Source organism: Ornithodoros turicata, chromosome 3 (assembly GCF_037126465.1).
Source record: "Ornithodoros turicata isolate Travis chromosome 3, ASM3712646v1, whole genome shotgun sequence".
NCBI classification, from domain to species: domain Eukaryota; kingdom Metazoa; phylum Arthropoda; class Arachnida; order Ixodida; family Argasidae; genus Ornithodoros; species Ornithodoros turicata.
In genome coordinates this window covers 95,340,417-95,365,844 of record NC_088203.1, presented here as the reverse complement: position 1 = coordinate 95,365,844, position 25,428 = coordinate 95,340,417, and the positions used below count along the sequence as shown (strand labels likewise).

General features: G+C 44.3%; 1 protein-coding gene across 2 annotated transcripts in view; it reads left to right on the top strand.

Annotated features, from left to right (window-relative positions):
• LOC135388865 (insulin-like growth factor 1 receptor) overlaps positions 1-22,812 on the top strand; it is a 79,148-nt gene extending 56,336 nt beyond the window's left edge. For both annotated transcript variants that reach the window (XM_064618714.1, XM_064618715.1), the window contains exons 14-27: positions 90-269; positions 793-1,030; positions 1,713-2,025; positions 5,520-5,652; positions 6,739-6,902; positions 10,778-10,946; positions 11,808-11,907; positions 12,350-12,408; positions 13,108-13,250; positions 13,817-13,881; positions 13,957-14,089; positions 15,399-15,685; positions 15,772-15,906; positions 16,931-22,812. In XM_064618714.1, the coding sequence (XP_064474784.1) occupies positions 90-269; positions 793-1,030; positions 1,713-2,025; positions 5,520-5,652; positions 6,739-6,902; positions 10,778-10,946; positions 11,808-11,907; positions 12,350-12,408; positions 13,108-13,250; positions 13,817-13,881; positions 13,957-14,089; positions 15,399-15,685; positions 15,772-15,906; positions 16,931-17,492 (2,681 nt within the window). In that variant the 3' untranslated portion in view covers positions 17,493-22,812. The remainder of the gene's footprint in view (positions 1-89; positions 270-792; positions 1,031-1,712; positions 2,026-5,519; positions 5,653-6,738; positions 6,903-10,777; positions 10,947-11,807; positions 11,908-12,349; positions 12,409-13,107; positions 13,251-13,816; positions 13,882-13,956; positions 14,090-15,398; positions 15,686-15,771; positions 15,907-16,930) is intronic.
• Positions 22,813-25,428: the final 2,616 nt, after the last annotated feature.

The window sequence follows — 25,428 nt, the reverse complement described above, 5'->3', positions numbered from 1 at the left end:
CGAATTTGTTGAGTATCATGTCATCAGCGTGTCACATTTGTTTATGCCATGTCGGCCATATCTTGATATGCTGCTCCTACAAAATGCAGCCCCTTCGCAACCGTTGATGCTGAAAGCTCGTGCCTTGAAGGATAGCAAAGCAGAGATTGTCTGGCAGCCCCCTAGGACACCAAACGGGGACGTGCGGTTCTACAGAGTTCTAGGGGAGGGTGAAGTGGATGACCCCAGGTCACGTTACTTGGGTGAAGGGCGAAACTATTGTGAACATCGTAAGTACTTACAACCACTTGACGAAAGGGGGGAACCACAACGGGGGAAGGGTGAGAAATAGAGCCTGAAATTTTCCGGAAATACTTTTTCCTAAATTCATGGGGTGAAAATGGGGTAAATAAGCATGCGCTCTAAATTCATGGGAATTTGGGTGAAAAAAAACTTCCAGTATGCTAAATTTGGGGAGAAATTTGGCTCAGTTACTCAAACTAGGGTTTAATTGATTTGAATTAATAGATTTGAATCTGTCGTTTGTGCAGCCATTATTGTAATGCTGTTTGCAGCATATTGTTGTGTGGGCTTCACATTTGTCATTTGTATTATGTGTCTTTGCAGGTTTTTCTTCTCTAATATGTTGTACTATCATTATTTGGGCACCTTTTTTGCATGTCCTGCGGAAATGACTGCAAACAGCAGCTTCTAATGGAAAAATTTCTTTTGGCCAGAAGGACTTTTTCACGATTGTAGTTATATTCCAGATCAACTCAGACTTGTCACACAATCTTGTCTTTATCTCCTCAGCTGGTCTACTGGGTGGAGGAGGAAAGATGAGCAGTGAGGGGTTTACGGAGAGTACCCTGGAACCCTCTCTCTTCGATGACAAGACCTCTTCCATTTCTAAACCGGAAGAAAAGTGTTGCTCATGTGCAGCGGTAGAAAATACAGAGGACAAAATACGCAATCGTGAACTCTTGGAACAGATAGTTGAAGACAGGAACAGCTTTGAAAATCGCATCCAGAACCTTGCCTTCATAAAAAAGTATGTTCCCATTATGCACATTGAGGAGCCTTGTGTTTTACGGTCAAACCTAGCAAAATCGTCCCCCCCCCCCAGTGGTTGACATCATTGTCACATAGGATGAACCTGGATAACCTCAAAAACAAACTTGCCAAACTGCAGATTCAGTCATCAATACAGGCACTGGAGAACGCTGAGCACTGCTCTCAGCACGGCTGCTTTGCATCTTGTGTTCATCAGATTGAATCATCTAATCAAATTGAATTTTATTCTATTAAATGAATTAAGTTTTATGCTCAACATCATAATGCTAAGTGTTAATCAATTAAATCTGATATTTAAAATATTAATTTAACCTTGGTCTTCACTGTAACTCCAAAACGTTACACCAAACCCGTAACGCAACCCGTAATGCAACCCGTAATGCAACCCGTAACGCAACCCGTAACGCAACCCGTAACGCAACCCGTAACACCTCCCGTAACACCCAAAATGCTACTTGAATGCAATATAAATGATCGGAAAGTAATGAATTCAACTTCAAAAGGAGTGCAGCGTCCTTTGCCACAATGCCACAACACTGAGCTAATTTTTTTAAATGTTCAAGTCTAACATCAAGGGTGTAAGAGTGGCCTCTAAGAGCAAGCAAAGGGCTGCTACCATTACAGAGGCCCGCTGACCTTTGGTACTCTTCCCTCTGCAGACCGCCGTCCATGCCCAAAAATAGCCGAAGGATGCGCAGGTCCCTAGGTGACAAAGAAGCTGGGAGTAATGGGCTGGTGGCATTTGAGGGCCTCGTTACAAACGAAACCAGTGAGAAGGAGTTCCACATTAATATTCCTGTGGTCACGGAAGGAGCCACACACAATAAGAAGGCCGAGCTGAGGGACAAGTGTGAAGAGATATCTGCTGCTCAGGAAAGTGGAACCACATCCAAGACGTTTTGTCACTGGGTGACCAATGACACCAGGCTCCTTCAGGGCGCGCTGCATCGCTTCACAGAGTATTCTATAAGGGTAAGTGTCACTCGCAAGGAGGTCCAAGGGTGAAAAGGTTTCACCTTCAGGTTTAACCCAGGGACTGAAACCGAAACGAATATCGGAATAGTGTCAGAACTCTGAAAGCGGTTGCGGTTATGGGATTCGCCGTTTTAATATTTGTGGTTACGGGTAACCACAAATTTTATTTTTTTTTAATTTTTCGGTTTGCTCTAGGATGTCTGCAGGCTGTGTGGATGTCACAGAATGAACTACCGTATTTTCACGCGTATTAGCCGCACCGCAGATAAGCCGCAGGACTCGTTTTTAGATACATTTTGAAAATGTTTTTGCAGATAAGCCGCACTCACAGATAAGCCACGGGTAATACGACGCGACTGCTCTGTGCGTTAAACCAGTGATGCACAAACGAAATCAATATAGACGCTCAACACTCGTCGACGCCGTACTCCCTGCCAGCTGTCCTGTTCTCGTACTGGTCCGCGACGTCGACGACTTTTAGTTTGAAGCCGCTGTCGTAGCTGTGCCTGCGCGTTGGAGCCATGCCTCACCCCTAACTGCCATGCCCGTGTCCACGAATGCTGCTGCTCTGGTCAAATGAGAACTGACGCTTAGCTGACCACGTTTTATCCCGATGTCAGGTGTATTGAGCCCTTCCTGTGGGTCTGCCGATAAGGGAGACCGTAGCGAAAGCCATAAACCCTGTGGTCCACATTCCGGTGTCGGCATAATGTATAACAAAGGAGGTCAGTTGTAGTGTTCTGCTAAGATCGGATTGTGCCCTTTCTGCGTGTTTTTCTTGGATTGACGAGTTAGTGGTGTTCCAGGAGACATTAATCACTGTCACCCCTTTTGTTAAAGCTGCGTGGGGGAATGTATTCGGAAGGTCGGTCCACTCGAATGTGGACCCGCCCCTGTTCGGTATTGTTTGTGCACTGGCAGGGCGGTCCTGCTCAGAAAAACATGAGGCACTGTCGGCCCTTTCGTCTAATCCGGGGTATGGGGAAAATACCAGGGAAAAATAGCCATTAGATAAGCCGCAGAGCGTCCGCGAAAAAAAAAAAATCGCGCATAAGCCGCGGCTAATACGTGTGAAAATACGGTACAAAGTGCAGGCGGGTAACAATGAACATATTTATCTGTTGTGCTCCACTGCCATCTGCCAGGTCGAAGAAAGAGCGACCTCTTTCTTCGACACACTTTGGCCGTTTGCGACATTTTCCGTAAAATAATTTGCGGTCTCTATTATCATTCATTTATTATATTAATTAATTATATTAATTAATTAATTATTATTATAATTTATTATATTTACATTAACTTCGCTCGTGCTGTATCAAGCTACAAGGCAGGAGGAACTACGTGCATGCAACAGTTAAGCAAACAGATATGGAAACAAACAGCGTGCTACGCTTCGTATCTTAAGTGATCACGGTACATATCTCATAAGGGACGTACGTAATACATGTCATACGATGAGTATGTCATCCGATTATGGGTTAAAGCGCATAAGACGGTATGTTGTCTACAAAACTTCTGACTGAAAAACACATGACTAAGAGACCTACTTTAACAGCAGCACGTACTACACCACTAATCAGAGTTGTAAAGCGATACAAATATCGCGTCCAGAGTTGTTCGCGTTCACGCTTGAACTGATTCATATGAATTGGCAACCGAAATCACATTTTTCGGTTCAGGTTACGGTTTCGGTTAATTGCCGATGGTGAATTGCGGTGACGCTCTGGTTACGATTCTTGAAAAATTTTGGGTTCCAAGCAGTTTTCGGTTCCTGTTCTGGTTTCAGTCCCTGGTTTAACATTGAAACCTATCCTATCCAAACAAGAACTCCTTATCCATTAATAATCAAGAAGGTTCACTAACACAGCTGACTGAGCAAGGTTATTTTCTCTGATAAGCTTCACACAGCTCTCATTCATACATAAGGCCCTGGGTTTTCTGCGACTCCACGAAATCTCGTGGAATCCTGCGTTTCGCATGGAATTTCGCGGAATCCCTTATTTTTAGGTGGTGGTATGTGGATATTCGAATTCTCGAATTCGAATCAAATATCAATCACTCGAAGTATTTCATTCGCAAATCGAATGCCTAATAATCGGATTTCCGAATATCCGACTGTTTGCCGAATATATAATGACACCTCCTGAAAGTGGGCTTCACTTGACGCTTCCGTGCATGAGGTGAAGCCTGCTTTACAAAATTGCCCATGCTGCAGGTCCAACACAGACAGATGGTAGTTTAGCTTGAGATAATGTTAGCCCAAGTTTATTGTGCATACTTCGCCTGAGGAAGGGCCAGCGTCCTTCACATGTACTCTTCAATGGTGGCAGTTTGGGATTTTGGTTTGATGTCTGGGAGTTTGCCTTTAAAGATTCTAAAGAAACAAAAAGGATGTCCTAAGGATGTAACTTTTACAGGGCATGTATTGTAAGCTCCTTTATAATCTTCCTTCTTATAAATTTCCTATAAACCGTAGATGCCGAAAGATCTCTCAGCAGGTATAAAATGATTGGCAGACGGCATTCTTTGTCAGAGGAGAACACAAGATATCATGCATGTAATGCTGAGCCACAACAGTGCTTTGAATCTGTAATTTTATAAATTATTTTTTGTTCCCGCATTATCCAAGAAAATAAAAGCGTTTTCCGTTTCAAGCAGCCGTTGACCGCTTGCAGCGGAAAATCGTGGAATTTACAAGACGGTGCCGCAGAATTTTGAATTTGCCGCAGCAGAAAACCAGGGGCCTTATTCATACGTATTTAGTTTTCCATTTTGCTAGCACCGATACTTCACAGAAGTTAGGCATGCACCCACATTTCCACCTCTTATCCTGTAATCAGGGTGTCTACCAACCTGGAAAACCTGGAAATCTGGGAATTGTCAGGGAATTTTGGTGCAGCTGGAAAAGTTAGGGGATTCTGAGGGAATTTCCCAAAAAGCAGCTAAAGTCTGGGAAAATTGCAGAGAAGTGCTGTGGCAATGTGCAGCGAACCGCAAGTGCCGATCAGTAGTTGTGCGGCCACGCTGCAGCAACATTGTAGCAACATTGTAGCAACATTGCAGCAACATTGCAGCAACATTGCAGCAACATTGCAGCAACATTGCCGGGATTATAGCAATTTGCCAATACGACAAGCTCAAAGGCAGAAAAGTAGGCAAGCCTCATTTATACTCAATATAATATATGATCTCTTTCACGAGGGATCTGTACGAAAATGTAGCAGTAGGCACCAAGTTCCCTTTTGTTTTAGTCAGGGAATTCACTCGAAATAATCGGAGAAAATCTGGAAAAGTCAGGGGATTTGTGTGAAAATGTGTCTAATCTTAACTGATAAGGAGTTCCTGTTTTTGAATAGAGCTGAAATAGACGTGAATTTCAGCTAAAACACACTATGTACCATACTTGTGTGACTTGTGTGAAAGCATGTCATGCTTTCAAAGAAGCCCTACCAACAGAAGAGCTTTTGTGCATTAGGTTTGTTGTATTTCAGGTGCTAGCTTGCTACAGGAAGCCTCCTGACTGGCATCCTTCAGAAAGGGATTGTGAGACCCGCACATTGTATGGCACTTGGGAAATGTGCTGCAGTATTGAAGCTATCACTAGCATACGCACCATGCCTGTTAGTAAGTATCTTTGATTTCACTGCTGTGTCACGTTATTCATCATGGGCATCACATTGGACAGCGTGTCTCATTAGGTCCCTTCGATTTGGCTGCACCCCCTGAACTACTTCAGACGGTGGAAGTAAGCGCGCAGAGCTAGTGCTGAACCTACACTTGCACTGTCAGAGTCAGCTGCGCACGTGCTTGCACCACATGGGCACTCCCATGAACTAGTGCCGGAGGTGCAGGCCAAATCGAAGAGACCTATTATATGGCAGTCGTCACCAATGACAGTGAAGCCTCTGGAGCCCAAACAAATGTTTCCATGAGAGCTTGGACGGTGCAGAAAATGGGCTCTGTTAGCTGTGCGGCACAATTCAAAGCCGTAAAGTGCAATCCCCTTAATTGGAACTCGAAAGGTGCGGAAGATTTGTTCAAATAAAGCGGAGTTCGAAATTAAAGGTAGTTGTTCCGAATGAAGGGCATGGCACACTGGCCCGTTGAATGCGAATCACAAATCCTGCAAACCCAATACGCAAAGATATTGGCCATCGTCTATGTGTTTTTGTTGACCGTGTAGTAAAGGGGAATGGTCTTAACCCTGTTGAAATAGTGGTTAGTGGTCTTATGAATCATATCAGTAAACACGTCACTGACACTGCACTAGCCGGCACACAGCTGGACCGAAGTGTGGTCTGGCAAGGACGGGCAATCTCGTTAGACAGTTGCGCACAGTTGGATTCCAAGGCATTTTCTCCTATTCAGATGCACACAACTTAAATTTTGCAGGACCCGAGAGGAAGTTCGAATAAAGCGAGTTTGAATTAACATTAAAGTCAATAAAAGCCCCAGTGTTGGGCGACACTTAAAAGATGACACAGACACAGCACAGACTTTCACTGAGGTTTTTATGGATCTTAATGTCACACCAAACCGCGCAATTTTTAACCTTTTAGAGTTAACTATGATTGCTCTGTATGACTAAGACAAAGTTCTACTATTATAACATGTGGCACATTTTTAAAACTCTGTTGCCTCATGTTATTCAGAGGGCTTCTGGTTAGAAAAATTAAAATTGGTCCAAGAAATGCAACTTGATTTATGCAGTGGAGGCCGATGACATCGACACCTCGTCCGTGTCTGTGCATCGAGAGAACACGACATCTGAAGACAGCTCTGGTGGCATCTTTGTCAAATGGGCACCACCAAAAGAACCCAATGGCATTGTCGTCTCGTACCAGATTGAATATCGGATGATTGATCAGGAGAAGGTGAGTTTGCACGGGTCGGTACCGAAATAACGCGTCACCAAATTGAAGTCTCAAGACTCTTGTGCCGATATAACTCATTCCTGAAATCCTCGTTTCAAAGTAGCTAATTCCTCATTTCGAAATGAGAAATCCTAGTTTAGCACAGATTAAAATACAGTTGAACCTCGTTGTAGCGAAATCGCACGGGTGTCGCGAATTTGTTCGTTGTATCCGAATTTCGTATTAACAGAACATGACTAAAAATAGCTTATATTTAGAGCCTGAAGTTTCAGGGTTTAACCCGATTCTTCCCCGAATTTGCACCCCGAATTGAAGGTTGCCTCTTTAGGGTGAAAACCGATTTTTACCCGGCAAATTGCCCTCGCTGAGACATCTGTAGGAATGCACAATAACTTGTTTGGCAGCAAATGCAGTTACATCACCATTTGTACCAAACCAGTACAATTAGTTCGAGTAACTGAGCCCGATTTCTCCCCGAATTTAGGATGCTGGAAGTTTTTTCACCCAAATACGCATGAATTTTGAGCACATGTTCAATGACCTGATTTTTACACCCCGAATTTAGAAGAAAATATTTCCCAAAAACTTCAGGCTCTACTTACATTGCCGCTAAATTACAAACGAAACCGCGTGCCACGCCATAATAACATATAACTAGAGCCTGAAGTCTTCTGGAAATATTTTCTTCTAAATTCGGGGCAGTAAAAATTGGGTAAATAAACATGTGCTCAAAATCAATGCAAATTCGGGTAAAAAAAACTTCCCTTATGCTAAACTCGGGGAGAAATCGGGGGCTCTATAGGGGAAAAAAACGAAAAAAACTAACTCTGCTGCTTTGGCACATATGGTGATGCAATTGCGTTTGCAGCGAAACAAGTTAGTGAGCATTCCTACGGATTTCTCAGTGAGGGCAATTTGCCGGGTAAAAATCGGGTTTTCACCCTAAAGAGTCACCTTCAATTCGGGATGCAAATTCAGGAAAGAATCGGGTTAAACCCTAAAACTTCAGGCCTTAGATATAACCTGACTCAGAACCCCAGACAAGCACTGCACATAGCGTAATTATTTGAAATAATCTGTTGTTGTTTCTTGTCTAGTCGCGATGGCATTGCGTACGACAATCTCGCCCACCTTGTCAATACAGCTAAGTCCTTTAAAAACATCAGCCTCTGACAATGCTGGGTTTTCAAGAAGGATATCCTTTAACACCTGCGCCATGTTCAGAGACCCGGAGCTTGTGATCCGACGCTTCTGCACGCATTCACTCTCGTCGCCGTCGTCATCACTGAACGTCTACGCCATCTCCGCACTGTACATTGATTCTGTGCTGCGTGTTGACTCTGGCAACGATGTCGTCGTCGGAAAGTTCAGCGGCGGTCATAACTGCATCGTCAGCTGCCACGAAGTCATCAAAACTCACTTCATTTCTCGTCCACACAATGCCTTGCATCTTCTGGCAGTGTCTCCGACAACCCCCGGCCTTCCGCATTATGGGTGTGAAACTGCCCTTCGCAAAGCAGTTCCGGATTTATGCTCCACGTGACGTCGTTCCACGTGCCGAAGAGCATTTCAACCGCTGTCCTAACAGGTACGGCTGTCGCGTCTTCGACGCGCCTTCGACCTCGGGGAAACGTGCACTGTCGCAATCTTTTTCGAGAACCTGCGGTGGCCGTGCCTTGGAAGCTTCCCTCGTTGTTCTCCCGTGCTTCCAGAATCGTTGACAGCGTATCGGCAGGAATTTCATACTTCTCTGCAACGTCCTTCTTTGCGCTGCTGTCCACGTCTCGCAGGATCTGCAGCTTCGTTTCCGAAGACATCAGTCATCGCGTTGTCTTGCGTCTTACATGTTTGATGCGCAAAAACCACACAGGAAACGAATCGTGTGTGCCAGCGGGAAAGGGAGTAGGTGCGGAGGTGGGGGTGCGACGAGGAGGAATGAACACACGAACGACAAGCGGCTCCGCCACCGCTTGTGATTCATCGTAAGGCCGAGATTAGATTAGTGCCCAAGAAGAAGACGAAAGTGAACGACTTTGCAATAACCGATGGGCCCACAGAAAATGGGGAAGCTTAGTTCGTTGTACAAAAGATAACTGCGTGGCCAACTAAATGCAAAATAAACTTCGCAATCACTGAAAATTCGCTGTAACGAAGTTCGCTATGACGAGGTTCGACTGTACTGGAGTGCCAAAATACAGGTTCACCTATGAACATCATTCGAGAGCGTGTTGATAGACAGACCTCCATTATCTACAAAGGACACAGAGACTGCAGTGAACGCGAAAACGAACCAAAACAGCTCTACCCCCATCCTCCTAAGGAGAGGAATGAAAGCAATGGAAGGAAAGTTGCCTTAAAAATTCGGGTCAAATTAAGGCTCATGATCGTAGTTATGCTCATGACATGTTATTTCATATATCATGGCATCTTATTTCATGCTGGAGTATATTTAGACCCTGAAGTTTTCGGGTTTTATATTTTTCCAAATTCGGGGGGTAGAAATCGGGTCATTAAATTGATGTAAAAAATTCATGCAAATTTGGGCAGAAAAATTACCATCAGACTGAGTTCGGGGAGAAATCGGGCATTATTGTAGACTAAACGTTCACTGTACCGTTTATCCAGAGTGCCAGAAGTAAGGGGCAGTCGCATACAGTCAACCCTCGATTTATGAACACCCTCGGTTCCCAAAAAAATCGTTCATAAATCGAGGGATTCATAAATCGAAAATTCAGTTAACTGAGTACCATCGAGCAAATGCAACAGTATTTCCGAGTTGGGATTGTGTCTATAATGCCATATATTGTGTAATTTTGTTTTTGACCATGCCTTCTGCTGTATCAATCTCACAAAGAACAGACGTTAGCGCATTCACACTCTGTTTATTATGCAATACTAAATTGTTTAATTTTGCTTTGGACCATGCCTTCCGCCGTGTCAATCTTGGAAATAAGAGATGTCACCACATTCGCACTGGACTGGTCTCGTATTTCCTCCGGGATTTTTAACCTCCGTTTATTAATCTCTGGGTGACAGCGACCACCGTATTCATCAACTGAGGTCAGGAACACTTGGTCGCACCTTGTGCGACCCCGGAAAACCCGTTTGTTGTTCGGATTTCGGGGGGTTAAGAACCGAGGGTGCAATACCTGGAAAACGTTTTGTCCGTTCAGGCGTCATTCATAAGACCACAGAATTATCCCTTTGAAGGTTTCTGTTGACCTCGGAACGATCCGTTCATAAATTGAGGGCAAAAACTCTGGGCAACTCCTAGATGGTTCCCAGAAATTCCATTCATTATTCGAATATCGAGGTTCATAAAACGAGGGAAAAATGAATGGAAAAAGTTTAGTTCCCCGTGCCCGTGTTCATAAAACGAGTGAATTCATAAATCGAATGTTCATAAATCGAGGGTTGACTGTATTTTGTGAGCAACTAGTATGTCGATGCCTTGAGGTGCCTAGCCTAGGTGCAGTTTTGCAGGTAGAAATCTGGTTTAACCCTAGATAGGTGAACCTCAGTTCGGGGTGCAAATTCGGGGGGAAATCGGGTTTAACCCTAAAACATCAGGGTCTAAGTATATTGAAGGAAGGATTTCAGGAAGAGTTATTTTACTGCTTGTTATATATAGCCACATGTCACTTTTGCTAGTTTATAGCTGCATTATGTTTTATCGACATCTATTATTTCATACTTGAGCACACCGCACTGAGGATTCTGGGAAGTTATATTGGGAACATGTTATTTTGGTCCACAACTGTTCACACCGGTCATTATTTGAGCCTTGGACCTTACTATTTTTTTTTTTTTTTCAGAACAGTCATAAAATTTGAGTCACGTTTGAACAACTTTTATTTCACCTGCATTCGTTACAGTTCAAGGCTATCCAGTTCTGCGTGCCTCACAACGAATATGCGCGGTATGGTGGCCGTCTGGTGCACGGATTAGCGGCAGGGAATTATTCGTTCCGTGTGATGGCCTCTTCCTTGGCTGGCCCTGGGAATTGGACGCAGCCAGTGTACTTCCTCATTCCAGAGCAGACTGGTAAGTATCAAGCTTTCTTGTGGTGCCCATAACTAGAGCTGTGCGAAATATCTCGAACTTGGGATTTGAATTGAATAGGTAATGCTATTCGAACAGTATTTGCAGGCTATTTTGAGTATTCAGTTTTCTAATGTCCTTCGAATAGTACTAAAATGAGGTGTGGCACCTTCGTTGGCACACTTTCACGTCGGCATTGTGGACAGGACCCAGTGTGGTCAACACAAAAGTTTATGTATAGTAATCTTCGCAGTGTCTGTGAGATACACGTATTCGATTCGACCTGGAAAGTTTGCTATTCGCACAGCTCTACCTATACCTCATAAAACGTTAGAGCCTTCTGTTTAAAACCTGGTACGACCAGGTTTTACCTCCCCGGTTTATATCATCGTCACTCAGAGTAAAACCTGAAAAAAAATATTTAAAAAAGTCGCCAAAGTGCAAATTCAGCCATCAATACAAAAACTGGATAACACTAAGCACAGCACGTTCAGCGCAGCTATTCGCCATCTCTCCTGTCTACCTGAAATGTGAGAACTGCTGTTTCTTTCTCCACACAAGAATATGCTTTTTCATTCAATTCTGCCGGTTTTACCCCATTTTATGGCTTCCAAAAAAACAAAACCTGATTTTTGCCCCGATTAAAAAACAACAACATAAAACCCCAAAAAACAGGGATCTACAGAAAGTTTACGTATCCTGCTATTAGTGGAATGCTCTGAACCTCTACCGATCACTCTCATGCAACTGTGTGATCGACGTGATCATGCCGTTCATCATGCTACTACGGTCATGGGTTATTTGCACCTAGCAGCAATGCGGAAATGACGGAAGCTCTCATGCTGTGTGCGTATTGTGTTTCAGGAGGAATGAGTCAAGGAGTGCTGGCCAGTGTGGTGCTCGTAGGTGTCATGCTGTTCTTCAGTGTCGTGGGTGGCCTTGGCTTTGTCTACTACAGAAAAATGTGAGCTTGTAACATTGCTTTCAGTGGTGGTAGATCCGTATTTGTTGCTGCGCTGAAGTTTTGTGTTGCATGTCACAGCGAGCCGCGTAATTGAAATACGAAAAAGGATGCTCCACGATAGTGATTTAAACTCTCTCTCTCTCAATTCTGCAGTACAATTTCTGTTAGTAGCTACCACACAATGGGAGCCACTTTCTATGTCAAAGTCCCGTTAATCCATCTATCTAAAACAGCATTCCTGCATTGTTGGTCACTTTTTTACCTCAGCCTTTTTCGTTCAGCTAGGGATTTGTTGAGGAAGGTAATTTAGGGCACTGCGTTTTTGGGGTAAAACCCGAAAACTAACTGGGCAAAGTGCAAATTCAGCTGCCAATACCGACAGTGCTTGAGTTTTAAGCCTCAGCCCGTGCCGGGTTTAATTCATGCGTGTGTTACCTTACAGGCACAGGCCGCAGGATCCAACCATGTATGTCTCCATTAACCCAGAATATGTGAGCTCCGGTAGGTTCCTCTTCTCCGTACACGACCTATATTTAGGGTCTGAGGTTTCTCGGCTTTTACCCGATTCTTCCCCAAATTTACCCCCAATTAGTGATTCGGGTCAAATATCAACAAAAATGATAAACAAAAGCTTTTTGCTTTCTAAAAAGGGTTTTGTTTTTAATTTTTGTTGATTTTTGTTGATATTTTTATTGCGTTTGTAGTTCTCTTCACCCTTACCCTTTTCTCTTGTACCATATGTGACTTGGTTTTTTATATATGCTTCACCACTTGTAACAGGTTCTTAAACCTGAAGAAGTGCAGCCTACTGCACGAAAGTCTTGTTTCTTATGTATATAGTAAACAATTGATGCTCTTAACCGTCTTTGTTATTTTTGATTCTGCATCGCCGGAAACTTGTACATTGTTTTTTCTTCACGCTCTAGTTATTACTTAGTTTGGAAGGTGTTTTCTTTTTACGGTATACCTGTATCATATAATTCCAGAAATTTTACAATATATTATTTTGAAAAATTTATTTTCCGAATTATATATTCCGAATTCAACCGAATTTGATGCTGCTGTTTTCCACCCGATCTTTACCTGTCCCAAATTTGGCAAAAAATATTTCCCGAAAACCTCACACCCTACCTGTATTTTATTGACTCAAAAAAGTGGTGAGAGAAATTTTGCGCCTATATTCACCCGCAATTCCTGCAGTGTACGAGCCAGATGAATGGGAAGTGCCTCGTGACAGCATAGAGCTGGTGAAGGAGTTAGGACAGGGCTCCTTTGGCATGGTGTACGAAGGCATCGCCAAAAACCTCACTCCGGAGGTCGACGTGACCAAGTGTGCAGTAAAGGTGAGCGCACATATATACTAAGCACATATTGCCAACGTGAGAGAGACACTAAAGTCAAACTCTGCATGTTTTGCCTCATGATTTTTCTTTGCATCCGTAATACTCTTGTCACACAGGCAGCAGTAACCATGGCAACCGTGGTTACACGTAACCGAGGTTACGGGAAACCGGATGCGTTTCACAGAGTGAAAGAAAAAAGAAAAATACGGGCTTTACTGAAGGCTCTATGCACATGTATACTGTCCAGTTAACTTAAGTTCAATTCATTTGTTTTTGTTCAATTGCATTGAAGGGGAAAGCAAAGGTTCTCTTTTCCCTCTCATGCAGCAGCACGTGTTGGCTTTTTGACACACAATAGCCTAGCAGTGGCATATTCGAAACAAGTCAGCACCATCTTGCATTGTATTGAACGCATGTTTTTTTTTTTTTCATGTTCTTAGCACTGGAATTGCCAACATAGGTCAAAAAACGTTTTTTTTTTTACAAGGAGCACTACAAAAATATTGGAAATCGGTGCATCCATGAGTGCCCGGTAGATTGATGTCAGCTTCTTCTTTTTCATGCAGACTGTCAATGAAAGTGCCTCAATTCATGAAAGGATTGAGTTCCTTCAAGAAGCATCCGTGATGAAGTAAGATATTTCTTTTTAATTAAACCCTGCACTGCTTTCCATTAGCTATAACATACTTTTCTTGAATGTTTGCAGAGCTTTCAGCTGTCATCATGTGGTGAAACTTCTCGGAGTTGTCTCGAAAGGGCAACCCGTTTACGTAATCATGGAGCTCATGTCCAATGGGGACCTGAAAGGGTACCTGCGTTCTCACAGGCCGGAAGATGAGGTCAGCACATTTTTTTTTACTTACTTGTAGAAGGGAGACTGGTCATAATGATTTTGACTGGTGGTTGGTTATACTAACAGAATCCTTTACAATGACTTGAAACTTTTACTAATGTTTTGCTGCAGTCGCTTCTTCTAGAAAGTGTGTTGTACTTTCCTAAGCGTTTGCACATGGTGTTAGCATAATGGTAGCTGTTGCATATCCTGCCTACCTTTTGGGGGTTGTGCCCTCTATGTTTGTTTCCCTGCATAACATCTTTGTACCTATTAGTACTCAAGACTAGCTAGTGATGTCACAAACCTATTGACGTTTAAATTTTTAGGAAAAGTTGCAAAGTTTGAACTTTTTTTCGGGGAATTCCAAACAGTTTGATGAGGTTTGACTTCGTTGCTCCTCGAATACGGAAGCACACTCTTTATGACTCGAGAAGGCCTCTCATGTTAGAGCTATGTTTGGATTGTGATGCTGTGATCCTTGCTGTGCGCAATATACTTCTTTGAGCTTGCACCATGTGTGTATTTGCTAGCCAAATGGAAAGCTTGGGAAATACATTTCAAAAGCGATAAAACCCCAGCACTGACTGACAAACAGACTTTAATGCATCAGACACACACTTATGTACAGTACTGCTCACAACGTCCCCTAGTGGGAGCCAAGGTCGACATAATCAAAAAAGAACTTTCTTATGTACCACCAAACAGCCCGGTTTTTATCGCTTTGAAAATACATACCTGTTGTGGAAGGAAGCTCCGCCGGAAGAGACTGTTGCGCAAACAATTTTATTTTCTTATGTGTTGTAATGTTCCTTCCCGAAGGAACCCAATGCTAAAGCTGTCACGTCTTCTTTTTTGCTCGTGGCCCCGCCCTCTCGTCTTCCTCGTTGGCAACTTACATGTGTCATGCACATTCATAACATTCCACTTCAAACTCACTTTTTAAAATTATAATACCTATAACAACAGCATTATTAGCTTTTGATTGGGAAGGTCAAGTTTGCAAACTTCAGCGAATCTGAATAGAAATTTGAGAGTTCGTTGTACCACATGAACCTCTGGTTTGCGGAAACTTTGTGACATCACTACCCAAGATGAACACTACCATTGTTGTTAATCGTAGTAGTACTATTCGTAAAAAGCCTCTTGCAAATCAGCAACGCGGCATTGGTGTTGTTGACACTCTGAGGTAGTATACTTGTGCTGTGCGGTGCATACAACAAAAGCAGGGAACACACTTTGCACACGTGACACGCTTCTATCACCACGATCGCTTCCAACCAGTCAGTCAACTCTTTGATCTTGATGCTGCACAGGACGAAGTGCCGGAAAACCCCTCCCTGAAACAAATCCTACAAATGGCAGCCGAGATAGCGGACGGCATGGCCTACTTGGCAGCGCACAAGTTTGTGCACCGAGACTTGGCTGCTCGCAACTGCATGGTCGCTGAGGACCTGACTGTGAAGATCGGGGACTTTGGTATGACCAGAGACATTTATGAGACGGACTACTACCGCAAGGGGGGCAAAGGACTGCTGCCCGTGCGATGGATGGCTCCAGAGTCTCTCAAGGACGGCATCTTCACCAGCCAGTCCGATATCTGGTATGCAATTTTTGGTGACGACCCCCCCCCCCCCCCCCCCCCCCCCCCCGAGCTAAGTGATCGAGCGTGGTCCTGGTGCTTTGTAGGTCCTACGGCGTCGTGCTGTGGGAAATGGCGACCCTGGCTTCGCAGCCTTACCAGGGCCTTGCCAACGAACAGGTGCTCAAGTACGTCATAGATGGCGGAGTCATGCAGAAGCCGGAGAACTGTCCAGCAAAATTGTGAGTTTTTTTTTTTTTTTTTCGTAAGTTGTTTTTGTCCCCCCTGAACAATAACTAAGGCCCTTCGTTTTCCGCTATTCCGTAATTTCGCGGAATTAGGAATTAATCGCGGTATCCTTCGTTTGGCACAGAGTTTCACGGAATCCTTTATTTTTAAGGGTGTGTGGATATTAGAGTTCTAAAACTCGAATCGAATATCAATCACTGGATGTATACGATTCGCGAATCGAAATACCAAATATTCGGGTTTCCGGATAATTTGACTATTCGCCGAATACGAACGACACCTCCCGAAAGTGGGTTTCACCTGACGCTTCCCTGTATGAGGTGAAGCCGCCCGTACAAAATTGAAACCTGCTTCACGAAATTGTTTATGCTGCAGGACAAAACAGACAGGTTATAGTTTAGCTCAGGATAACATTAGCCCAAGTTTATTGTGTATACTTCACTTGAGGAATGGGCAGCGTCCCTCCCGTATGCAGTTTAGCGGTAGCAGTGGGGGATTTTGATTTGATATCTGGGAGGTTGCCTTAAAGAAGTTAAGACTTTTAAATAATGGCTACAGCCCAAGAACAAAAAGGGGTGTACTAAAAATGTAACTTCCTCAGGGCATGTATTGTAAACTCCTTCCTATAACGTTCCTATGAACTCTGTAGATGCTGAAAGATCTTTCAGCAGGTATAAGATGATTTCAGGCAACAGACCGCATCAGATGAGAACACAAGATATCATGTATGTAATGCCGAGCCACAACAGTGCTTTGAATCTGTAATTTTATAACATATTTTTTGTTCCCACATTATCCAAGAAAAGAAAGTGTCTCCCATTTCAAGCAGCTGTTGACTGCTCGCCGCGGAAAATCGCAGAATTTACAAGTCAGTGCCGCGGAATTTTGAATTTGCCGCAGCAGAAAACAGAGGGCCTTAACAATAACAGAGCCATAAAACCCGAAAACGCAGGGGCCTTAATTATTGCACCTTGTCTGTCGAAAAGATGATGTGAGCATTTTGACCCCCTTGTGCAGGTACCATATAATGAAACTGTGCTGGACACGAAATCCCCGAGCACGTCCAAAGTTTGTAGAAGTCATAGAGATGCTCCTGGAGGACGTCAACGACCGCTTCAGGAAGGTCTCCTTCTACCACACTTCCGAACTCAAGACTCAGAGCGGGAGGTTGTCCGGTAGTAGAGGAGACAACATCACAGCTAACAGACACTCCTCAAACAACAATCCCCACCAGCAGCCACTGAGGCCAAGGGAGGTAGAGGAGGAGGAGGAAGAAGAGGATGAAGCTACGGCAGAAAGCCCACTGCGGCACCAACAGCCCGATGCCGCATCGTTGCAGGAGATGGACGACGAGAGACTACAGAGGTGCTTCTCGGACTGTATCGACGACGACGATGACGACGAACCCGTGCGCGCGGAACGGCGGACTTCGACGTCGGAGAGGCGCAAGGACCCCGCCACCTCGCTCCCGTCGTCCGATGGGAGTAAAGGGAGCAAGGTGAGCAGTGTTTCCAATGGCAGCCTAGCAAACGGCCGCATATGCTTTGCCATGCCTGGTGGAAGGACTACAGCGTGCTAGCTGCTGCTCTTGGTGGACTTGAATGTGTGCTGGTCAGATATGGCTGGTCGTGAGCTACCTCATTGGCCGTCGGGGTCGTGGGGCTGGGCTCGCCAGACGGGCCCCTCCCCTCCCCGCCCCGACGGGCCACCGTTCCTCGGACAGTAGTGGAGGTCATTGTTGCTGCTTCCAAATGGAAAGTGAACTCGTGAAAGGGAAGAAGAAGAGGGAGAGGAGAGGAGAGTGAGGTGCCTGGTGTGGCCAGGAGTGCCGTATTTACTCGGATATGAGCCAGCCTGCTTGTACTTCCATGGTTCACAGTCCGTTACGTGTACAGTTGCAGGTGCCCGACACTGACTAATAATCTTTCTGCTATCACACGGTGATAAGGTGACAGCTCGTATACGAGTAAATACGGTTTCTTTAGCATAATAAGCGAAACAGAAAAGGTGAGAAGATGAGTATCTGTGAGAAGCTATACTACTTTAGCCCTACTGGGGGGGGGGGGTCTCCACTTGCCCATATTGCATTTAGTCTATGACTAAGTGCGGTTAAAATTGAGCACAAGGTGCTCTCCTTGAGGTCGTCGCCTTTGGCTTTTCAGGGCATGCTGCCTTGTCTATTTTTTTTTTTTTTTTGTACTTGCTTTCTGGCCTGTCGCTCTGGTATGCAGTGGCAAATGTGGGACAAAACAGAAGGCTGTGCATACGGCAGGGAGAAATGAAATGTCGAGGAATGGTAAGAAAGAACTCCGGAATCTTTGAACAGTTGAGACCGTCTCAAGTCAGGTCATCACAAACAAAATATGTCTCTTCCACTTCGTGCTACGACAGTTTTGTGGTAAATTGCGTAGATTTATTGTACCTTAACGTTGGCTCATGTATCAATATATCAGTTTGACGAATCATGAATAGAGCCTGAAGTTTTAGGGTTTCACCCGATTTGTCCCCGAATTTGCACCCCGAATTATAGATTGCGTCTTTAGGGTGAAACCTGATTTTTACCTGGCAAATTGCTCTCAGTGGGGTGTTTGTAGGAATGCACTAACGTACTAACAGATGCAGTTACATCACCGTTTGCATCAAACCACTACAGTTAGTTTCAGTAACCGAGCCCGATTTCTCCCCGAATTTAGCATACAGGAAGTTTTTTCACCCGAATTCGCATGAATTTAGTGCACATGTTCATTTACCCGATTTTTACCTCCCGAAGTTAGAAAAAAATATTTCCCAAAAACTTCAGGCTCTAATCATGAACAGACAGAGATAAAGAACACTAGTTACACAGTGCAATCCCGTTAATTCAAACTCGAAAGGGACCGAAGATTTGTTTGAGTAGAACTGAGTTCAAGCTAAAGGGAGTCGCCCTGAATGCACAAAGTCTGTGGTCACGCAATGGCGGAAATATAAGGGGCTCGTCCTCTCCAGAATATTCATCTTCAGGCAAGCATCAAAAGAGCTCGGAGCAAAAAAATAATGTCATACGCGCTTGTATTAGTTTCTTCAGCCGCAACTCTATAAACGTCGTTTGCGGTAAGCCCAACCCTGTCGCAAGCCCTCGCGAACGCGAGTAACGCCGACTCAGTTCGAGAAAATATCAAATTGCTGTCTTTTTCTTGGCTGTGTAGCCAACAGGAGGGGTCTTGATACCCTCAAAACAGCGAAGCTTGCTTTGCAGATGACAAGTAAGCTGCATCGTTCCGTGACGGTCACATTTGCGCGCACCATTACGGTGATTCATTCCTTGCTACTCTTCCCTCTGGCAGAAGTATCGCTTTTGTGAGAAATGGATTTATAAGTAAACTACATTTAATAATGGCATAATTAAAAAAAACCGAGACATTTAATAAGTCAAGGTGACCCTGGCATGGGAGCAGCACGCCAGCCGACGCGTGGCCGGCGCTTCTGAGCCGATGCATATTCGGGAGTCGGGTGCTGCCGGGCAATCTTGTTCGAATAAACCACCGCGCACATTCATATATTCGAATTACCGGGCATTTTCCCCCATTGAAATACACGTGGCCTTGCCAGGACCCGAGCGTCAGTTCAAATTAAGAAATTTTGAATTAATGGGATTCCACTGTAGCATTATCTTATCATCATTACAAGTCTTGTGTCAAAGGTGCACTAAAGTGCAAAAAAGTTCACCTCGCAGAATAAAATATATACCGTTACCTTAACGCCAGCGCAAAAGGAATGTCAGTCAACCGTTGCGACTTGGAACATTCTTGGGTTAGCTCACCGAAGGAATGCCCCTGCGAGTTTTGACAACGGAGATTTGTGTCCAGCTATCGATTCGAGCTAATTTTGCAAACATGCTTTCATAACTTGTTTGCCTTGGACAGAGGCTATATTTGCTGTTCTGCATCTGCGTTTGCCTCGTTTTTTTTTTTTTTTTTTCATTTGCTTCAGTGTCGCAAATGTAGGTTGTGGAATCTAGTCAGGAACTGCCATTGCCTCTCGAAACCGTACGTCGCCAGGAACACATTTGGTGACCCACAACGCGCCGTCTCTTGCATTGTAGCTAAGGTGTGACAGTCTGTCAGTGTTTTTTTCGCTGCTGGTACATTCCATTCGTTTCATCGCGTCGAGCAAACAGGTTTGTGCACGTTGAAGGGGAGTTGGGGACCGTAACTCTCTGGAAACGGGTTGCGTGCGTCTTTGTCTCTGTGGTAATTGCTGACTCAAAGGGTGCATAATAAGCTTGGCTAAGATGCTCTTCTTCCGTTGTACTGCTGGGTGAATGTATACATAGCTGCACGTTTGTATCGGTGCATTTCTCATGGTTGGTCATGCTTCGAAACACCAGAATGTTTAGAGAGATGTCTTGGACGCATCGGCAGATCTGTGCCGAGCTCTGCGAGCCGTGAAAGATGCATACCCTCTCCTCTCCTCTTTTGCATGGGTGCACCTCGTGATCATGATGTCATAATAGATGGTGTGAGGTGCAAAATAAGGTGATGTGGTCGCGCCGCGCTGTGTTGGTCGTCTGTTTCTTTGCCTTCTCCTTATTTTGGTTCTAATCCTGCAAAGAAACAGTTATCATACGGGTTTTTCATTAACTGTGCCATTGTAACGGAGTGGTGCCAAAGAGAAAATGTGTGCATCCGCGATCGAGCTGCGTTCCCTTTAGTTTTTTTTTTTTTTTTGTGCTGCTATTTTTAAGGAACTGTTTGTGTTGTCCTTCATGCTATCTGTGTGTGTGTGTGTGTTTTTTTTTTTTTTTTTTGCTTGTGCCATTCTTACTTAAAAGTCATGTCTCATATTGCAGGCTTTCCAGTTGAGTGCACTGAGCTTTTTGTTGCATTTGCGTCCCGTTATTTTGGTGTGGTGTTCTTAATATCTGAGCTGGCTGCTTGCTTCAGTACACTCCCCATCTCAGGATGTCATTACCTCGACAACATAGCGATATCTATGGGAAAAGAAGAAAAAAAAAACACATCAAGCGTACTAACTTTTAAAAAACTTGCATAAGAGACTCATCATCAGTGGAATGAACGAGACAGCTACATTTGAGCAAACGTTGCCGACACCATTCAGTTCTGTCTTTAAAGGCACCATTGAATCAACATCTCGTGGATAATGTTGCGTTTTTACCTTTTTTCCACAAAAGTCATTAAAAGTGGCTTGAATTCACATTTTTAAACGTTTAGATTTGGCACAAAAGTGGTGTGTTCAAGAGTACCAGTAGTGAGCTTCCCCTAAGCGTTGCATGCTCCCTGTTGTTGACCCAGACACATGACAAAGCACTTGTCGTGTAAAGCTACGAGGTCTCGGTCATAACGTGTGAGACATAATATGAACGGTCCAAGGTCCCATTTGTAGCCAGTGTTCCGAGGCTCAGAAAAACCTCCAGGTCGTAAAGTTGCGTAACCCTGGATGCTGGAACGAGAAGGTGTGGAGGAGGATGACAGCGCAGAGTTTGAAATGGTTTGCTCCCCATTGCAGTTGTGTTAATTTTTCTGATGTTTCATTTTGATTTTGGAAGCTCGACTATGTTACAGCAAGAGTGACGGAAGGAAGTTGTAACGAATGTGAAATCTTGCATGATCTTTGTTACGCTAGGATTATTGTGCAGATGGGGCCCTCTTTCTTCCGCGTAAGAATTGGCACCACCTCCTAAAATTGTGATGCGAGGAGAAATGTAGGTCGCCAATATTGTACAGGATTTTCAGTCCCATGAGCCACATAGGGGAAGTTGCTCAAATATATATTTTATGTGGAACAGAAATTACAGTTAATTCCCAAAACTTAAATGAATGGAAAACCCAACAGAGGCTATGTGTATGGTACTGAAATCTACATCTTTTGTTAGTATCATTTACAGTAAGGCAGAAAAACAAACACTCTATTACTAGTCAGCACAGGACTTGATTGAGCACTCACAACTATTTTATTTCAAATTTTTATTTTCAAAATTTCATCACAGAAAGAAGCACAGATTGGAAACACTGATGGTATCGTTCATATTAGGTTGTGTTGGTTGTTTTTTGAAGTTAAGCTTGCGACGTCCAGCAGGTATTTTTGTAAACTGGATTTCTACACGGCGTAGTGTCATGTAAACATGTGACAAGGAAGCACAGGGTGGTTTCTGAACAGCAGCACCGATGTATTTCTTTTTTTTTTTTTTACAACGAGGCTGTACTTTTTCTCTTGACCCGAACATGTACCACATTGGTTTAGTCGGTGCGTAAACTAGCCAGATTTTTGTGCAGTGAAGCCGTATGCTGAGTGAAAGGTTAAATGTATCCGGTACTCAGATCAGTTTGCTGCTTTCCGGTATGCTTTCTGTTCTAGCATCGCAAGTGTAGTTCGTTTGGCCTGTACCATACTGATCAAAACAAGCTAGGAAGTGTGCATCGTGCTAGACATCACAGCAGCATACCCAACGTGGATACAAGGGTGTCGCCGTTGAACTCGACCAGCAGGAAAATACGTTTTTTTTTTCTGCGTCATGTACTTAAAGTGCGGGAATTGCATTTTCAGAACCTCATAACTTATGTCATCGGAGTTGGTGGGCAACGTATAAAAATATTCACAAAGAGACTATTTCATCGGAGGAGGTTGTGTGAAGAGCGGCGCTCCCAAGCACAAGATATTTATTGTAATGCTCTCACAGTTCTCGCAACTCAACAACAACAACAACAACAACAAAAAAAAAGGCTATTTTATGTGACCTCGTACCAGCTGTACATATGTATAATATGGTGGTATACTGTTGTGTGTTGGTATATATCATACCATTATGTGTACATATATACATATGAATGGACATCTGAAGTTTGAGTCAGGTGTCAGTGCCAATATTATGCTTCATAATAATAAACCACTATTTATTTCTACTGAAGTTGCTCGATCCTTTGTTGTGGTCTTGCAGTATAGTAGGTGAAATTGCCGTGCCATGGCGCAGGTAAGTACATGCATGGTATCCCAGCTAAAATGTTAGTACACCCTGCGAGCACAGCACCCTCTTTATGTGTGTTGTGGGGGTCAAATATCCTTCTACGAGTTTGTTTCTCAATCACATGTACGGGTTGTGTGCTCTTAAAGGCCAGTCATATTTTCGCGCGTGGTGCGATAACTATACTTGACGGACAAACTCTTGCTGCCATACAGTGACGAATTTTGTCTGTAGGTTTCTCTGGCATAAATCCTTCACTGTGTGTGTCAGCAGAAGTCTGTCCGTCAAGTAGTTATCGCATCACGAGCAAAAATGTGACTGAGCTCTTAGAGCACATGTTCATGCACATGTTCTTACTATGAAGGGACTCATTATTTCATTCCCCACATCACCACCAGCAATGGGGTAGAGTATCGCCCCTGGCGATGAAACTCCCCATTCATCACCTTGAAGTAAAGTGGTTTGTAGTTGTTCAGCTTAACTGCAGCACAAAAGACGAGAACAAAAATGTTAAAGACACGGATGTTAGCACGACGTTTGTTAGCATGACTGTCCTTGCGTTTGCTGACCAAGAGCGAGGGAGGCTCCGCCAGGGAGGCCGCCACAAACGCAAGGATAGTCGTTAGCACTCCCCCCTCTTCTGTGTCACCATAATCTCTCCCCTACCTCTTTCACCCTCCCCTGGGTGCACTGAGCCGCAACTTCAGAGCAGGCTGACCGCACCTTCCTCCTACACCCCCCCCCCCCCCCCCCTCTAACCTTCATGTCCTCGTCGTTTGTGCAACGTGAACTTGTACCAACTCCTCCGGTTTTTCTCTCTTGTCTAAGGTTCATGCAGGGTCGGATTCATGCAGGGTTTGAACTTTCGTGGAGGAATGGAGGCGGGGTCTTTGTCTAACCCAAAGAACACACGCGGTCCTCAGGACGTCCCCACAGTGTCATCGTGTCCTCGTCCTTCGAGGTTATCCTCAGCACGTCCTGAGGATAACAGTCTCGGACTGTCCGTGAAGAGTCATTCAGGTACGTCCTGTGCCCGTACCTGTGGGGTAGCTAGCGGGACGAGAAATATTACTTTGTTTAGTTTAGCTGTTCAGACTTTCTGAACACATTTGTTTTCTTTTTGGGCGGATCCTGGGACCTGATTGACAGTTTTCTGAAAATTCTCTGCATCTAAAAAGGATGACTGTCTATGATAAATGGAGCGCATTATTCGTGGAATGGAGAGAAACGCGCGATTCTGTCGCACTGCTTTTGACTTTCAAAGCTCCTACCTGAACGTCTCAAACCAAAAGGACTAAGAAACATAGACTTTGCATTGATGTGGACCTAATACTTCAATCAATTCCTCAGTTTGAGTATTCTTTCTTTGCGTAATCGAAAGAAACATGGATAGCTCACCCTTCGTCTTGTGTCACAGGTGAGCAGGACTCTCGAATGTACGGAGGCTCGCGTTAGAAGCAATAAACAGTGTCTGTTTTGGCTTCGGAAGAGATTTCTAGTACCTTTCGGAGTGGGTTTCTCGGGCTTCGTGCCCCAGACAAGATTTTTTTTTTTGCGTCTTTCATGTTTCTCGCTGCTTTCTCTTTAAGCCGCTGCGCTCGTTGTCCATTATGAATTGTACTAGAAACAAACAGCGAGATTGTATTGCGGAAGTTAATCAAGATGTATGGAAAGTTATCAGGACTGCGTCTGGTTTCGTGTAAATTATACGCAAATGAGGTAGAAAAATGAGGTACAGGTGGGCGCAGGTGAAGTCGTCCTCACAAGGTCCTGCGAGTGTTCCAGGTTGACACCCTGAGGATGTGCAGGTGATATGACCGGGTGTCCCACTTTAACACGGAGGTAACACTGGGAGGACCAGTTGATAACTTCCTGAGGATGTCACCGTCGTCCGGGGCTGACATCCTGGGGACGATCGCAGGACGTTTCTGTGTTGTTGGGGAAATGTGTAGTGCGGGAGCGGGAAATTCAATGCATAAGCAGATTTTGGGGGGGGGGATTCCCCCCCCCCCTGGATCCACCACTGGGTCTATGTACAGAAAATGGTGCACCATATTGGTTCATATTTTTCATTTGATGCTCAGTGCCCAGGCCATAGTTAACTGAAATTAGCCAGGCAATTATAGGTAGCTAATTAAGTCACTACCTTGTAGCTTCAGTTCGTGAGGTCTTATTCGATATTTATTTTGTCCTATCTAATTATAAGAAATGCTGAAACAAAGGAATAGCCTGAAAAAACTGCCTGGCTTGTCTGTGCAACAAACAAACTTCGAACTTGTGTGATATTATTTACTTTATTTATCTGTTGTTTACTTCTTTTTCCGGGTGTTGTCCACTTAAAACTTTTGCAGCCTTATTACCTCAACATTTCCGCCATTCTGTCGCCGGACTCGTAGTGGACTTAGGGCCCAAAATGCGAACCCCAGGAACGCGCGCAGCCACGTGTTGTTACAGGGACGCACTAGCCTCAATCCAGGTGTCTCACATCATGCTTTCCTCGACGAACTGCACGTCATTGAGACGCAGTCCTACCCCGCGGCACGTGCAGCTAGTCACC